This window comes from Prionailurus bengalensis, chromosome B4, assembly GCF_016509475.1.
Source record: "Prionailurus bengalensis isolate Pbe53 chromosome B4, Fcat_Pben_1.1_paternal_pri, whole genome shotgun sequence".
NCBI classification, from domain to species: Eukaryota; Metazoa; Chordata; class Mammalia; order Carnivora; family Felidae; genus Prionailurus; species Prionailurus bengalensis.
Genome location: NC_057358.1, coordinates 24597333 through 24615813, shown reverse-complemented (window position 1 = coordinate 24615813; position 18481 = coordinate 24597333). Strand labels below are relative to the sequence as shown.

General features: G+C 38.5%; 1 protein-coding gene across 1 annotated transcript in view; it reads left to right on the top strand.

Moving 5' to 3' along the window:
• Positions 1–17467, top strand: part of LOC122473985 (protein adenylyltransferase SelO-like) — a 33991-nt gene extending 16524 nt beyond the window's left edge. The window contains exons 12-19 of the mRNA XM_043564864.1: positions 316–445; positions 5559–5603; positions 5700–5781; positions 5872–5964; positions 8670–8749; positions 9516–9559; positions 16615–16694; positions 17001–17467. Of these exons, the coding sequence (XP_043420799.1) occupies positions 316–445; positions 5559–5603; positions 5700–5781; positions 5872–5964; positions 8670–8749; positions 9516–9559; positions 16615–16694; positions 17001–17123 (677 nt within the window). The 3' untranslated portion in view covers positions 17124–17467. The remainder of the gene's footprint in view (positions 1–315; positions 446–5558; positions 5604–5699; positions 5782–5871; positions 5965–8669; positions 8750–9515; positions 9560–16614; positions 16695–17000) is intronic.
• Positions 17468–18481: the final 1014 nt, after the last annotated feature.

The window sequence follows — 18481 nt, the reverse complement described above, 5'->3', positions numbered from 1 at the left end:
CAAGGAGGGATCCAGGCGGGCTTCGTGGAGGGTGGAGGACATGACTTGAGGTAGAGTTTGAAGTATATGTGTGATCCCCTGAAAATTCTTGCAGGTTAGAACTTGCCTCTTTTAGGCAAATATTCATATTCATATTTAAAAAGAATTTCATGTGTATGGGTAGTAAGTGTTTATGTTACTTTTGAGTTAAATGTTTATAGACAAAGATTTAATAAATATAAATACATCTAATAAATATAAATTTATTAAGTGTAAATATAAACTTAGAGACAATTATCCCCACTACAAAATGCTAGTGTTTTTTGTTTTCAACAGATTTTGTCCCAAACACATCTGATGATGAAGGAAGATATAAAATAGGAAATCAGGCCAATATTGGGATATTTAATTTAAACAAGTTATTGCAAGCTTTAAACCCAATACTGGATCCTAGGCAAAGGCAGCTGTGAGTAAATCCTAAATCCACTAATTAAATCTGTGTAAAAATATATTTGTATGATGATTTTTTAAAATTTGTTTTTAATGTTTATTTACTTTTGAGAGCGAGAGAGAGAGAGACAGAGCATGAGCAGGGGAGGGGCAGAGAGAGAGGAAGACCCAGAATTGGAAGCAGGCTCCAGGCTCTGAGCTGTCAGCATAGAGCCTGACACGGGCCTTGAACTCACGAACTGTGAGATCATGACCTGAGCCAAAGTCGGAGGCTTAACTGATTGAGCCACCCAGGCACCCCAAATGATCATTTTTTTTGAAAAATAAGAAACATTAAAAGCTTTTAATGTTTATTAAAAATTATTTTTAAATTTATTTGCTCATTTTGAGAGTGACAGAATAAGCAGGAGGGGCAGAGAGAGAGGGAAAGAAGAATCCCAAGCAGGCTCTGCACTGTCAGCATGGAGCCTGATGCGGGGCTCAAACCCATAAAACGCAGTATCATGACCTGAGCCAAAACCAAGAGTCAGACATTCAACAGACTGAGCCACCCAGGCACCCCTAAGGTTTATTTTTGAGATAGAGAGAGAGTGTGTGTGTGCATGAGCAGGGGAGGGGCAGAGAGAGAGGGACAGAGGATCCAAAGCAGGCTCTGCACTGTCAGCACAGAGCCCAATGCAGGGCTCGGGCTCACAAACTGAGATCATGATCTGAGCCAAAGTTGGATGCTTAACTGACCGGGCCTTCCAGGTGCCCCTCACATCCAATTTTCTGTCCTGTCTTCACTGCTGGCTTTTAGCCCCAAAACCAGACAGAAGCAACAGTGTTATATATAATTCTTCACCAGCTCCCACAATCATAGGTCAAATTCCAAAAATAAATCCCTTGTTCTATAGCACCAATAAGCGTTCTGCTTCTCCGACTGTAACTATATACCCAGTGAGAGAAATCTCTGCTATAGTTTATGTATTGACTTTCTTCCATCCATTTCTTTTTGTGCTTCTGACACTCCATTATTTGTATGAATCCTCAATATATTCCCAATTCTTTTATTATTATTATTATTATTATTTTTACTTATGCTTTCAATTTCTTTGTATTTTTGCATAGTATTTTGTGGTATTTCTTCTAGTTGATTTTCTAGGCCACAAAATCGAGTCTCAGGAGTATCTGTCTTCTCTCTCAATTCATCTACTGAATTTTGTAGTCTGAAACAATATTTTGTAGTTCTAGAATGCCTACTAAAGTATAGTTTGTTCTTGTTAAGTATCTTCTTCTTATTATTATTATTTTCATATTGTTATCTGTCTCCAAGAGCAGTTCCATCTTACTAAGGGCCAACTGTTCTGTCGTTCCTTCGTTTTTCTTCTCCGTGGGTACGAGCCCACTTTGGTACTGTGTTACTTCCCTTTGCCTCTCTGTTGGGGCTCAGCTCCAGTTATGTGGTGATACACCCTTCATGTGCCAGCAGAGTACGCACAGGCAAGTTTTCAGCTTTCCACTGGGCCTCTGGTAGGCTGCCTCTCTGCTCCCAGCTCTCCTCAGCACCAAGCTAGCATTCTCCCACCTTCTGGGGTAGACAGGTTTTAGCGGGTTTCCTGTAGGCTCGAAGAAGCCAGGGAGCCCACGAACTCTTTCCAGTAGCATATATACAGGTAGGGCCTGCTCTGCTCAGCCATGCTGTACTTCACGAGTGAGGGCCTGCAGTCCTGCCCAGACACTCCAGGCCCCAAGACTCTGTAGCCAGGGGAGAGAGGCTGAATTAGAGCAGGGAGGGGCAGGCACCAAAAATTCATTTGAACTGCCATCTTCCTTTGACATCTATCTCTGGTTTAGTCTTTGGGCTTGAATACTCTTAAAAAGTGGTTCATTGTGGTTGGGGGGGGGGTCTTCATTAGAGTACACAGACCTTCTCTTTCTCCACTTACTCCTATTTGGGGAAGGAAGGGTTAATGATCCGTTTGATGAATATGGGAGAAGAAACTAAACTTGTGAGGCTCCTCCTATTAATACCTCTCTTTTTGGAAAGCTGTCAGTCCAGGGAAAGAGTACATTTTCTGCTTTTTTATATGAAAATTTTATAGGGGTGTGCCCAAGTGGGGGGGAGGTCCATCGTTGTGACTGCTGTTTTAGTAACTGAGTGAGTAAAACTTTCTAATTTAGGCACAATTTGTTAACATGCCTATTTATCCACAGACTTAAGCCATATTCTCCAGACTAGCTTTTGTCCGTGATAAAGCTGAACTTTTTTTTTTTTTTTTTTTTTTTTTTTTTTTAAATTTTTTTTTCAACGTTTATTTATTTTTGGGACAGAGAATGAACGGGGGAGGAGCAGAGAGAGAGGGAGACACAGAATCGGAAACAGGCTCCAGGCTCTGAGCCATCAGCCCAGAGCCTGACGTGGGGCTCGAACTCCCGGAGCGCGAGATCGTGACCTGGCTGAAGTCGGACGCTTAACCGACTGCGCCACCCAGGCGCCCCAAAGCTGAACTTTTAATCACAATCTGACCATTGTGTGATCTCTCATTCTGAATTTAGGCTGAAGAAAAAGTGGTACATGGTTGCCTTTTTAAACAACAGAGTAAATAATAAATAGGCAACTTATTATAAATAAGTAATATTTATACTTAGTTACTCGAAATATCTCCTGTATGTATATCAATAAGCACGAATAATAATCTAAGTATGTTAATAATTACAGAGACTGTTAAAACATTTCTTTTTTTTTTTTAAACAATTTTTTAAATGTTTATTTACTTTTGAGAGAAAGAGAGAGAGCTGGGGAAGGGGCAGAGAGAAGGAGACACAGAATTGAAGCAGGCTCCAGGCTCTGAGCCATCAGCCCAGAGCCCGACGTGGGGCTCGAACTCAGGGACCATGAGATCGTGACCTGAGCTGAAGTCAGACGCCCAACCAACTGAGCCACCCAGGCGCCCCTGTTAAAACATTTCTTGATATAACCAGTGGACATTCAACTCCTTGAGGGCAGGATCACATTTTAATCATTTGTGTGTCTTTAATGTATTTGCTAGGAGATAGAGTATATTTACCTTCTCTCTCTCCCCTGTACTCCCCTAAGTCTAAAACTTACCATTTCCAGTACAACAAGATCACAAATGGATGGCAAACCATATAGTGATTTCATTAATCCTGGGTAGCAAAAAAATTGCTACATTAAAGTTTTATATGCCATCTATGGTTTCCTTAATTAATATATTTTTAAAATGTATTGGTAATACATCACATAGTTCAAAATCAAAGCAACATAAATGTTATTCATTGAACCGTCACTTTTGTCTCCATTAATTTTATATCCCCTTTGCCCTGCAGAGTCCATTTATTCATGAGACAAATACTTATTGAGGTGCCTGTCACTGTTCCAAGTGCCGGGGGGATAGCAGTAAATAAAACAGCACAATAATTGTGTCCTTGTGGTACTTCCTTCTGGTGGGAGAGACAGTCAAACAGAATAAATAAGTTACATAGCCAATTAGAAAGGAGGTAAATACTAAGGAGAAAAATAGAGCAGGGGATAGGGAAGGGTTTGCAGTTTTAAAAGGATAATCAGCATCTCACTGAGCAAAGGCTTGAAGGAGTCACAGGAGCAAGCCACACAGATGCTTGGGGAAGGGTGCTCTGGACAAGGGACTAGCCTGTGCAGAGGCCATTAGTGGGTATGTGGGGTGTTTAAGGGACAACAAGAAGGCCTCTATGGCTGCTTCAGAATGAGTAAGGGGAAGACTTGTATGGGGTGAGCTCAGTAAGGTAAAGAGAGTGGAGCTGCAGGAAGAGTTGAGCTTTTGTATAATTTAAAATACATTCAAGAATATTAAGAAATAGAGGCACCTGGGTGGCTCAGTTGGTTAAGCGACTGACTTGGTTTCAGCCCGGGTCATGATCTCATGGTTTATGAGTTCGGGCCCTACATCCAGCTCCGCAGTGTGACAGTATGGAGTCTGCTTGGGATTCTCTCTTTCACACTCTCTCTCTGCTGCACCCCCCCCCCCCTTGCACACTCACACACTCTCTTTCATTAAAAATAAATAAACATTAAAAAAAAAAAGATAAGTCCCTCTTTGGGCTCTGCACTGACAGCACAGAGTCTGCTTGGGATTCTTTCTCTCTCCCTTTCTCTCTCTCTCTCTCTTTCTCTCTGCCCCTCCTCCCCTGGTTCATGCACATGCACTCTCTTTCATCGAAATAAACATTAAAAAAAAAAAAAAAAGAGGGGCGCCTGGGTGGCGCAGTCGGTTAAGCGTCCGACTTCAGCCAGGTCACGATCTCGCGGTCCGTGAGTTCGAGCCCCGCGTCGAGCTCTGGGCTGATGGCTCAGAGCCTGGAGCCTGTTTCCGATTCTGTGTCTCCCTCTCTCTCTGCCCCTCCCCCGTTCATGCTCTGTCTCTCTCTGTCCCAAAAATAAATAAACGTTGAAAAAAAAAAAAATTAAAAAAAAAAAAAAAAAAAAGAAACTAGGGGCACCTGGGTGGCTTAGTTAGTTTCGTGTCTGACTTCGACTCAGGACATGATCTAGCAATTTGCAAGTTCGAGCCCCACATTGGGCTCTCCGCTGTCAGTGCATAGTTTGCTTTGGATCCTCTGTCCCCCATTCTCTCTGCCCCTGCCCTGCTTGCCTACTCTCTCTCTCAAAAATAAACAAACATTAAAAAAGTAAAAAAAAAAAAAGTAGAAACTTAATTTTTTTAAAGATGAGTTTAAGGTGGGGGGATGCACCTGGGTGGCTCAGTCAGTTAAATGTCTGACTTGGGCTCAGGTCATGATTTCACAGTTTGTGAGTTTCAGCCCCACATTGGGCTCTGTGCTGACGGCTCAGAGCCTGGAGCCTGCTTTGGATTTGGATTCTGTGTCTCTCCTCCTCGTCTGTCTCTCTGCCCCTCCCCCACTTGTGCATGCTCCCTCTTTCTCTCTCAAAAATAAACTAACTTAAAAAAAAAAAGATGAGTTTAAGGTTAAGAATGCTTTAATCTTTATATTTTTATGAAATATGGGAATTGAGATTGGTAAATATAATAATTATATTTAATATATGAAAAGGTTCACTTTGTTCTGATGATTTAAGAATGTTAATTTTAAATAAAGATTTCATTGTCCTTCCTTTTTTCTTCCTGTAGAGCTGCTCAGATTCTTGAGGGGTATCCAGTTCTTTATTATACAAGGTTTGTCCTTTTGAATACACATATTAAAGCATCCTGGTTGGTTTGGGGACAATTCTTAAGATAGTGAGTTGAATTGAAATAACATTTCTCTTTCAGATTTAGAGAATTGTTCAAAGCCAAATTAGGATTACTTGGGGAAACAAAGGGTGATGATGATTTAATTGCATTTCTCTTACATGTGAGTTTGTCATTTTATATCTTTTTCTCCTTGTATTTGAATTACTATTCTTGAAGAATTGAGATTGATAAATATAATCATTTCCATTAGCTCATGGAAAAGACAGCAGCTGATTTTACAATGACATTTCGGCAGCTCAGCGAGATAACTCAAAGCCAGTTACAGGAGCGCAACATTCCCCAGGTAGTAATTTGCGACATTTGTTTTTCTCTTAATTCAGTATTCTTTAACAGATTTATTGAGGTATAATTTACATACCATGAAATTCCACTGGCCTGAAGCATATAATTCAATGATTTTTAAAAAATTTATAGATCTATGCAGTTATCACACTTCTAGAACAATTCCATCACCCTAAAAGAGATCCTTCCTGCCCATTTGCAGTTAATCCCTGTTTCCACTCCTAGCCCCCAACCACCTACTAATTAATTTTGTGTCTCAAGGTTTTCATTTTCTAGACATTTCCTATAGGTGGACTCATACAGTGTGTAGTCTTTTGCTTCTCCATTAGCCTAGTTCTGAGGTTCAGCCATGGTGTTATCTGTATCGGTAATTCTTTCCTCCTTGTTGCTGAGCGGTGCTCTGCTGTATGGACATACCACCATTGGCTGATGCATTTACCAGTTGATGGACATTTGGGTTATTTCCACTTTTTGGTTACTGTGAGTAAATACTGATCTGAACATTCATGTGCAAGTTCTGGTGTGAACATATGTTTTCATTTCTCTTGGATAGATACTAGGAGTGGAATTGCTGGATTGTTTAGTAAAATGTATGTTTGATTCCTTAAGAAACTGCCAAACGGTCTCTAAAGTGGCAGGGGCTTAATTTAGTTTTAAAAGTATGTGTTGCCTTTTTATTTCAACACGAACACATTGCATTTATGAAATATTATGGGTACTACCAGAAGATTCTTACTTATAGATTTTTAGATACCTAGATCTATTTCTAAGGTCTATTAAAAAACAAAATTCAGGGGCGCCTGGGTGGCGCAGTCGGTTAAGCGTCCGACTTCAGCCAGGTCACGATCTTGCGCGGTCCGTGAGTTCGAGCCCCGCGTCGGGCTCTGGGCTGATGGCTCAGAGCCTGGAGCCTGTTTCCAATTCTGTGTCTCCCTCTCTCTCTGCCCCTCCCCTGTTCATGCTCTGTCTCTCTCTGTCCCCCAAAAAATAAATAAACGTTGAAAAAAAAATTTAAAAATTATAAAAAAACCCCCAAAAAACCAAAAAATAAAATTCAGCTGTATAAATTTGAAGATCCAATGGGTTTTATTCAACAATTCATGAATGGGGCAGCATCCCACCTAGCAAACAGGAAGGAGCTCTGAGGAGCTGTACAAAATGGGGGACTTTTATAGGCAGAAGGGGACAGGGACAAGGAAAGAGCAGATTACGTCATCTTTTGGGGGAAGGATGGTAGGGGTCTATCAGGTGGATTACCTCACTGCTGCTGACCCGGGAGTTCCAGCTGACCAGTTAAGATTACCTTCCTGGAGGAGGTTGAAACTGCAATTAGGTTAGGTATTAAGTTTTGGTTTGGTGATGTGGGCTTAGCACAAGTGACTCCATTTTGGGCCTGTTTCTTTTTTGAACAGGTTTAAGTATTTTATATTGTAGTCACTGTTTATTATTGTTTTTGAGATTAAAATTCAGCCTTATTTTTTGAAATTTCAATCTCTTCATTATATTACATGACATTCTGTGCCTAGTTAATGTTATCTTTTTATAGCCTCACAATGCATTTATTTATTCAAGAAGCATTTATTGAGAACCCACTATTATTAAGAACTTATTCTGGGACAGGCATTATAGTAAATGCTTTACAAAGTAATGAAAAATTAATAATAACAACACTAATAGCTAACATTTACTGAGTGCTTATTATGTTTCAGGCACTATTCTAAGCATTTTATATGTATAATCTGTGCCATGACATGTGGGCAGGTACCACTGTTATTTCTATTTTACTGGTAAAGAAACTGAGGCATGGAGAGGCTATGTAGTGCCAGCTCACACAATTAGTAAGTGGCTGGCTGGGTTCAAACACTGGCAGCTTTCTCCAGAGCCCCTGTTCTTAACCTCTGGACTATCTGCATCTTTTTCCCATGAGCCCTTCACAGTAAGTAGCTCAATATAGTAATAAAAGTAAATTATTGTTAGCTTTCAGTTTATTTTCTGTCGATAGGTAAACATCAGGATCTGATTCTCATGTTTACTCATGCCCGATGAGGCCCCTTCATGCTATGGAGCTCTTAGCCCGTAGTTGTAGGGCTAGAATTTCGTGTTAGAGAATGCTTGGAGTAGTGAGGAACCCCTCTTTGGGCCTCCTCAATTTGCCCCGCAAATTAAGTTTTTAAAAATAAATTATACATTATTTAAAGGAAAGCTTTTGGTAATATCAGTATTCACGTGTAATCTCTATAAGAACTTTTTTTTTTTTGTATCTTAAATCATGCCATTATGTGGCTTTCCATGAATTAGAACTTTAGAGTTGAATGTTATATAAAGAGAAGGAAGGGCCGCCTGGGTGGCTCAGTCGGTTAAGTGTCTGACTCTTGATTTCTACTCAGGTCACGATCTCACGGTTTGTGAGTTCAAGCCCCACGTCAGGTTCAGTGCTGATAGCATGGAGCCTGCTTGGGATTCTCTCTCCCTCTCTCTGTGCCCCTCCCCTGCTCACATGTATTTTCCTCTAAAAATAAATAAACATTAAAAAACAAGAAAAAGAAAATATTATTCTTTTTTTAGTACTACTTCTACTTGAAATAGCATGTCTTAAAAAATCTGGATAAGTTATTATTAAGGAATATAATTTAAAGTAATATGAAGTTAAAATAAACTGAACCAATATTAATATACTAAGCAGCCTATTATTGTATTTTCATTTAGCAATTCTGGGCGCTGAATATGATTTCGAAGCACAAGCTCTTTTCAGCCTGGGTATCCCAGTACCTGCTGAGACTGAAGAGGTAAGGCAATCTAACCATTTCCGAAAAAGGATGCAATGTTGTATCAAGCCATCAAGCCTCTCTTTCTTTAATTCTCCAACATTTCCTTCTACTGCTGAGTACTTTGCACCTGCCTAGGCGTCCACAGCAACACCTCACCCATGCAGAGAGCACCTGTCTGCTCACCCCAACTCTGATAACACTGTTCCCCAAGTTCCTTGGGAGCCCATGCCCTGAAGCTCTGGAGAAGAGCTTCTCAGGTTTCCATCCATGCCTCTTAGTTGTCACATCTTCTACACTTGTGACAAGTTACTTTGTTTCATAAATCACAGTGAATTACTTGGGAGTAAAGACATTGTAGGTAGTGGCCCCTGAACGGAGAGACGGGAAAACCACAGGAAGAAATAGCTTTTCCCAGTTTAATGGCCCCTGAAGGCTGTTTATAAAGACAACCATGATTAATCAAGAAAAAGCTAAATTATTTTCAGAAAGCCATGTTTAAGATAAGGAAAAGTATCAGAAAATTTAGATTTTTAGACAAAACTATTTTTTAATTGGTAAAAATAAAAGACTTGGAATTACCTAAAATAATTAAACAAGGTAGTATTTTGTATATTATTTAATCAAACTCAGTATTTTCTATCTTCCTTTCAGACACTGATGCAATGTGATTTTTAAATGTTTTTTTCCAATATTTGTCTTGTGAAATAATTCCCACCCTTTTGAAAACAAGCTATGATATAAGGAGACAGTGGTTAATTTTGTCCTTTGTTTTATTCATTGTTAGTAACATGAACGATTCAGATTCTGAAAGAAGAAAAAGAATGACAAGTAAGTAAGCCTTTTGATTTTTCCAATTTTAAGGATTATCACATAAAAGCAACATTCTTTTGAAAGCTGGAAGTAATTACTTGAGGAACTGAGGGGTTGTTTTTGGTTTTGGTGTTGGCATTTTTGGCTTGTTGTTAACTAGGATAATTTTACTTGAGTGTATTTTAGTTGAGTTGAAGTGTCATCTATGAGCTTGCCTAATGACATTTCACACAGTATAATAGTTCTGCTTTTAATAACTTTGCATACAGATGTTAAAATCATATAGTCCTTTTTAAAATTTTATTTGAGAGAGGCATATCATCCATGTGCTAGTGTGGGAAGGGCAGAGAGAGGGAGAGAGAGACACACACACAGACACAGACAGACAGACAGAGATTCCCAAGCAGGCTCCATGCCCACAGTGCAGAGCCCAATGCAGAGCTCAATCCCAAGACCATGAGACCATGACCTAAGTCAAAATCAAGAGTTGGACGCTCAACCGACTGGGTCACCCAAGTGTTCCTAAAATAATATAGTCTTTTTTTTTAAAAATGTTTATTTATTTATTTTTTTTTTTGAGAGAGAGACAGAATGTGAGAAGGGTAGGGGCAGAGAGAGAGGGAGTCACAGAATCTGAAGCAGGTTCTAGGCTCTGAGCTGTCAGCACAGAGCCCAAAGCAAGGCTTGAACTCACAGACCTAGAGATCATGACCTGAGCTGAAGTTGGACGCTTAAGTGACTGAGCCATCTGGGTGCCCCAATAAGATATAGTCTTAAAAGATGGGGAGAGACAAGGTAGTTTGGGTTATGATGAAAGAAGGTGAGTTTGGGGATCTGGCAGATGAATCTCCTCTTGTGACTTTTTAGCTGTATGATCTGAAAGATACTTAACTCTCTGAGTTTAAAAGTCCTTAGTTGTATAATGGGGGTATTTTGCAGGGATGTAGTATTGGAGCGTAATAATATATGTAAGGTATCTAGTCACAGTGCCGGGGCCATAATACACATCCAGTAAATGATAGCTCTGAAAATAAATCATCTCTAAGACTGATTTCAGTTTACCATGTGACTTCACGGTTGGTTTGGTGAATAAAACAATGGAAGTTAGTTATTTTTGCGGTATGGAGTCTAACAAGATCAAAGAAGTTAAGCTGAGTGCCTGAGCACTCCTGCCTCACTTAGGACTTGTATAGAGAGCTAGTGTGTATCATCAGGGTGGCCGATTCATGTGAATGAAATAATGATGATGCTCACATTCCATGTGAGGTTAGGGAATGAGATTGCTTCTTGAACTCAAGACCTTACTGTAGAAATAAAACCAAGTTTAGATTTTACAGAGAAGTGAGTGATCTATTTGAGGACCAGCATGGATTTAGTTTCCACTTCTGTCCACTGCTGCATTTGTACAGAATTTATAAGCCAGCTCAGAATATGGACAGTCAGCAGTCAAGAGAAAGAAGAAATTGAAAGAATAACATGTGGTGGAAGTCTTTAGTATTTGGATTTGTTTGGTTATGACAGGATGGATGAGATGATAAAATGAAAGAAATTTCAGTGAAGTCAAGGCTGCAGCTTTGAGTTATGTTAGAGAAACAGTAAGTGCTGAACAGTGGGCTCTCAAGGAAGGGAAACAGATAAATTTTCACAAAGAGCAAAGGCATGATAAAAGTTCATAATGATAGCTCAGTTATGTTTTTAAAGGCACACTTCCATATGTTATTATTATATGCTTAACTGATATGAAAATGCAAATATATAAGAAATTGATTGCACAAATTCATGCAACAATGTGTATCAGGGATGTGGAATTAAAGAATTGTATAGGTGTGAAGAAATAAAACATCTAAGAAGAGCATCCTGTGTAGTGAAGTCCAATTCTTCATTTCTCTTAGGGAGTCTTCATTCCTATGTATGGTCTTGACCTGAGTTTATTTTCCTCAGAGAGATAGCATGGCACGGGCTCCAGAGGTGGGCCTGCTGTGCTCGAGCTCTGGTTTGGCCATTTATTTCCTACATGTTATTAAGCAAGTCATTTGATTCCTTCATCCCTCCTTTTCTCTTTCTGGTGTGTATATATACTTTTTAGGGGCCTTACTGAGGTATCATTTACATAAAATTCACTCATTTTAAGTGTACCGTGATTTTTTTAGATTAAATTTAAAAAACTGTGCAACTCTACCAGGTATTTATCCAAGGGATACAGGTATGCTGTTTCAAAGGGGCACATGCACCCCCATGTTTATAGCAGCACTATCGACAATAGCCAAAGTATGGAAAGAGCCCAAATGTCCATCAACAGATGAATGGATAAAGAAGATGTGGTATATATATGTACAATGGAGTATTATTTGGCAATCAAAGAGTGAAATCTTGTCATTTGCAACAATGTGGATGGAACTAGAGGGTATTATGCTAAGTGAAATTAGTCAGTTGGAGAAAGACAAATATCATGAGTTCACTCATACGAGGACTTTAAGATACCAAACATAAGGGAAGGGACGGAAAAATAATATAAAAACAGGGAGGGGGACGGGACACCTGTGTGGCTGAGTCAGTTAAGCATCCGACTTGAGCTCAGGTCGTGATCTCACGGTTTGTGGGTTCAAGCCCCACGTCAGGCTCTGTGCTGACAGCTCAGAGCCTGAAGCCTGCTTTGGATTCTAATGTCTCCCTCTCTCTGCCCCTCCCCTTCTCACACTTTTTATGTCTCTCTCTCAAAAATCAACATTAAAAAAAAATTAAAAAGAAAACAGGCAGGGGGACAAAACATAAGAGACTCTTAAATATAAAGAACAAACAGAGGGCTGCTGGAGGGGTTGTGGGAAGGGGGATGGGCTAAATGGGTAAGGGGCATTAAGGAATCTACTCCTGAAATCATTGTTGCACCATATGCTAACTAACTTGGATGTAAGTTAAAAAATAAATAAATTATTAATTAAAAAAATTGTGCAACCGTGACCATCCAGTTTTAAAACATTTCTATCTAGTTGACCCCTCTTTTGTTTTCTCACCTGTAAAGTGCATTTACATCATAGGGTGTTGCACAAATTCAGGGAGATAGTAGTTGGCACATAATAAGTACTCGATAAGCGTCAGCTATAATACTAGTATAGAGTACATTAAGTATCTTTGTCACAGGGTTGTTGGGAAGACTGGGATGACTTCATGTTTTCTAGAAACCAAAAGACTAAAAATATATTGCTGTTATATATTGTTTCAAAACATTAAAAAAATTAATAGTAGATTAGAGGAAGGTTTGCTTTAAAATTTTTTTGTAGATGCTCCAAATTGCAAGCAATGGGAACATCAAAGATGAGTGTTTTATTTATTTAAAAAATTAAAAAAAATTTTTAATGTGTATTTTTGGGAGAGAGAGAGAGAGAGAGAGAGAGCGAGTGAGCAGGGGAGGGGCAGAGAGAAAGGGAGACACAGAATCCGAAGCAAGCTCCAGGCTCTGAGCTGTCAGCATAGAGCCCGATGCAGGGCTTGAACTCATGAACCACAATATCATGACCTGAGGTGAAGTCGGATGCTTAACCAACTGAGCCACCCAGGCGTCCCTAAAGAATAGTGTTTTAAAGGTCTTAGAATTTTTTTTTTAAATTCTGCAAGATTTATTATTTTTAAACCTCCAAATAACTCTATGATCCTAAGCCATCAGAGGACATTGATCTCTTTTATGTCACACTGTGCCCACACAGCCCAGCTCATATTAAAACTTTAATAAATGCTTTTAATGACTGTCCTTACTATGCATCTAGGCAAGCCATTATAGCTCCAGCATTATACAAGTGGGTTTCTGAAATAAAACTAACTTGGTTGTAATTCTGAAAATGCATCAGTATAATTCTGCTTTCTTTGTGCCTAGTAGTGAATTTGTGGCACAGGCTCAGAAGAATCTTTATTTGTCCTTAGAACACAGCTACTGTAGAGCTCAAGGCCAACTATGTTGAAATCCTGGGTTTGAGCCTCATTATAAAATATAACTGTAGGCCTAGTCCACAGGTATAAATGTAAATTGTGGCCTCAAGTAAATATTTTAGACCTGACCTTTTGTAGATACTAGGATAAAGAAAAAATTCCTTCTTCATTCTTCTTCCTGGACATTAAAAAAAAACACAGGTGGGGTGCCTGGGTGGCTCAGTCAGTTGAGCATCCAACTCTTGATTTTGGCTCAGGTCATGATCCTGGGGTTGTGGGACTGAGCCTTGTGTCAGGCTCTGCACTGAGTGTGGAGCTTGCTTAAGATTCTCTCTCCCTATTTTTCTCTCTCTGCCCCTCTTCCCTGTATGCACATACTTTGTCTCTATCTCTCAAAAAAAGAAAGAACAATGGAAGATGCTATATTTGAAATAATTTGTCTCTTAAATTATGTTAATAACTAACAATTATGAGGATAAGATTTATTTTTATTTTTATTGAATTAGATAGATGGTAAAGAGAGTTGCCATTTTCCCGTTTCATTGCCAGCCTGTTAGAGATTAGTTGAGTTTAATAATTTGAAGTGCTCAGTGTTTTATGGACGTTGAGTCTTTCTGATATACTGATCTTTTCCAATTGAGGGTAGCAATGGCATGCTTTCTTTGTATTATGATGTACTCAGTAAAACATAGCCTTAACTCTCTTGACAGCTAAATTTACCTTTTCAGAAAGATATACTAAGTCCCTCTTATATTCCCTTTTTTTGCACCATCTCATTGTTTAAAGATGAGACTTCAAACATGAATTTGAGTCCTGCCCTTACGTAGTCAACACTCTAGTGGATCAGGGATTATCACATTATATGTAACTCTGGCTGGGCTTGTGTGTGGACATAATCCTCATTAACCCACTGCTTAACATTTTATTGCCAAAAGAAAGAACCTACCAACAGAAAGTTCCCAACTAGATAAAAATGTACAGAATTAGATAACTCCTCAAAGAATCTTATAAACATCTATAATTATCTGATTTTCAAGTAGTTTACATATTTGTAACTTGGTCCAAAGCACTTCTGCTTGTAGCTGAAATTCCCAGTATGTTTTAATAGTATTTTACTGTCAGGTTTCTATGACATGTGTGTCAAATTTGCCAAACTTAAAATTTTTTTTAATGTTTATTTATTTTTGAGAGACAGAGACAGAATGCGAGTGGGTTAGGGGCAGAGAGAGAGGGAGACACAGAATCCAAAGCAGGCTCCAGGGTCTGAGCTGTCGCACAGAGCCTGATGTGGGGCTTGAACTCACGAGCTGTGAGATCATGACCTGAGCTGAAGTTGGACGCTCAACCGACTGAGCCACCCACGCACCCCAGATTTGTCAAGCTTTTAATTGGAAGCTTCCTCTCTCCCTCTGCCTAAGCTAAGCACTTCCACAACATCCCTTGCACATTAGTTTTCTTTTTGTTTAAAGATTGTACATATTTTTGTGTACATGTTTTTATTTTAAAGGAGTTCTGTATGAATTCTTTAAAACTGAAAAGTACCTGGGTGGCTCAGTTGGTCGGTTCAGGTCATGATCTCATGGTTCAGGAGTCCGAGCCCTGCGTTGGGCTCTGTGCTGACAGCTCAGAGCCTGGAGCCTGTCTCAGATTCTGTGTCTCCCCCTGTCTCTGCCCTTCCCTCCCCTGCTCACTCTCTCTCTCTCTCTCTCTCTCTCTCTGTTGCTTGCAAAAATAAAACATTAAAATTGAGAAATGCAGAAAGACTAAAAAAAGATCCCCTGTATTTGTAAACATAGTTACTATTTACTTTTTGATGTATTTACTTCTAGTCTTTTTCATGTGTATTGATTAGGAGAAATATGTGATGGTAATCATACTATGGTATAATTTTATATATAAATATATATATATATATATATATATATATATATTTTTTTTTTTTTTTTTTTTTACCAAGAATAAATAAGGCATTTTTCCTTACTACTTCATTCTTTATAATGTAACATTTTTAATGGCTGGATAATATTTCTTAGGAAGGGTATACAGTGTTTTACTTAACCATTCCCCTAATATTAAGTATTTAAATTGTTTCTGGTTTTCTTTAATGTAAATAATACTTTTCAAGTTCTAATTTGTTTTCATAGACTACATTCCTAGAGAATTGCTGGGTCACAAGGCACTTATATTATTAGATTATCCGTCATATCATGGCAGATCTTTAAAACCAAGTTGAAAGGGAATTTGTATGTTTCCACCATTCAAGTAGTTTGGAAAACTGTTGAGAATCACAAAATTGTAATTTCTGGAGTCTGCTCGGAATTTCTGTTGTGCCAGTGGGGATAAGCATCCTCCCTCTCCACTCAGTTGATAAATTGTTTTGGAAAAAGCTCATCTCCAATAAAGACATAGTTTCTGGAATTTTTTAAATGTGCCATTATACTACCTTTAATATGAAAAAATGTGTGGTTACTATCAAAAATGTAAATTTATAAGGAATTTTGCCTTCCTGTAACCCTTCATGCTTGCTCTTGGCAGCATGAACATTAAGCAGTCCCACTAAGTCAGACCTTAATTCTGAGCTTGAGGATGTTAAAAGTAGCAACTTCTCCTCCCCCACCTCCACTCAGGCTGTGGGGCCTAATGCAGATGCATTCACTACTTTCTCCAGCCTTAGAAAATGCTTAGTGAGGGGCGCCTAAATCGGTTAAGTGTGTGACTCTTGGTTTTGGCTCAGGTCATGCTCTCAGGGTTGTAGGAAGCAGCCTGATCCTACAGAGCCTGATTGGGTTGCTCTCTCTCTGTCCCTCTCTCTCTGTCCCTCCCCCACTCGCTCTCAAAATAAATAAACGTTAAAAAAAAAAATACTCAGTGAACTGAATATGGTGCAAAAATCCCAAAGTAATGATGAACCACTGAAGAGAAAAACCAAACCCAGTACTGCTCATAGCGCTCAAAAAAGTGTTTTCTGTACCATCAGATAATAGACACTGTACATTGTTTATAAACAATCAGAATTGACTGATGCTGATCTTTGCTTCTCATTTGTGCCTTCCAGCAAAGTTCTTAAAGCTTACCTAATTTGGGGGGAGATTTCATATTGCCTTTGCGGACTTAGTAACTTATTGTTCCAAAACACACTTTTCCCTCTGAAGCTGTTAATCCTAGGTATGTGCTGAGGAACTGGATGGCAGAATCCGCAGTGCGAAAAGCAGAAAGGAATGATTTTTCAGAGGTACGGTGTGTGAGTCTCCTGGGTTTATATTTACTAATTTTAAGTGTATCATATTTTAAGCACACTTACTTTGTTTGCAGACACGTGAAACTAGACCACTGCCAGTACCAGCTTTTCCTTCTTGTTGCCTGGTCTCTCTTTATCAGTAAATCATTGTTTCATTTTTTAAAATAAAAATATTTAAATAAAAAAAAATCCATTCTTTAATGGATTTAAAATTTTAAAGATTCATTTATATCATAAATCTATATTACTTAAACTTCTGAGGAAGAAAATGTGCATCTATGTGCTTCAATTGTTTGCCAGGTCCATCTTCTCCAGCGTGTTCTTCGGCATCCTTTCCAGAAGCATTCTGCAGCTGAAAAAGCAGGTTACTCCTCACCTACTCCTTCTTGGGCCAAGGACCTCAAAGTTAGCTGCTCATCTTGATTTAGGTTAAAGAAATGAAGGGATACTTTTGTCATTGAACTCAACATAGAATCATCCATTTGATAAATTCTTTAAAAAATTTTTTTTAAACGTTTTTATTTATTTTTGAAGGAGAGAGAGAGAAGCCTGCTTGGGATTCTGTGTCTCCCTCTCTTTCTGCCCCTCCCCTGCTCGCTCTCTGTCTCTCTCAAAAATGAACATTAAAAAATTAAAAAATAAAACTAAAGAAAACCTCACAAAATTTTAAGGTGACTGTTATTATTTAATTGTCAAAGTAACACTTGCTCATGCCAAGTAATACATGCTCATGTAAAAAAATTAAATAAAGAAGTATATTGAATAAATGTGGAAGTCTTCCTTCATACTCAACTTCCTCCTCTTTCCTATAACCATTCTCTGTCCCAGATATAAATATGCTTTATGAGTCTTGTATCTTTCAGATTTCTGCCGTACATTTACATACCTATCTAAAAACATACATATATAAGTGCACAGGTTTATGTGACTAGGGGCACACTTGACATATTATTTTGTAAACTGGCTTTTATTTAGTTATACATATATTAATATTCAATATGAGTATGTGCTGATCTTCATTTGCTTTAATGGTTTAAAAATATTCCATGGTATAGATATACCATATTTTGTGAAATCATTTACGTATTTTATACCCAATTGTGTTTCCAGATTTTTTTCCATTGTAAGAATAGCATCCTTGTCTGTGTATCTTTGTAGAATTCTACAAATAGAATTATTTGGGTCGAAGGTATATGCATGAAAAATGCTTATATAAACTGCCACAAAAGGCTTTACCAGTTAATATCCCCAGTGATGTATCACAATGCCAGTTTATTCACACTTCAGCATTGGATATTGTTTTTTTAATTTTCATTTTTTTTATTTTTGAGAGAGATACAGAGCGCGAGCGGGGGAGGGGCAGAGAGAGAGGGAGACACGGAATCCGAAGCAGGCTCCAGGCTCTGAGCTGTCAGCACAGAGCTTGAAATGGGGCTCGAACTCACGAACCACAAGATCATGACCTGAGCTGAAGTTGGACACTTAACCGACTGAGCCACCCACACGCCCCTGGATATTATTGTTTTATATATTTTTTCCCAATCTGATACATGAAAATTTGATTTATTATTTTATTATCAACTTTTATTATTCATGTAGCAGATAATTTTTGTTTTTCACATAGTAAATATTGTTTCTTTTTCTACTATCAGTGTTTTATTCTTTAATGGTATCTTTCTAAACAGGTTTTTAATTTTCATATGTTTGAATTTGGCAATTTAAAAAGTTATTTTTGGATTTTGTGTCTTTAATTTTGCTTAAAATTTATAAAAAATATTTCC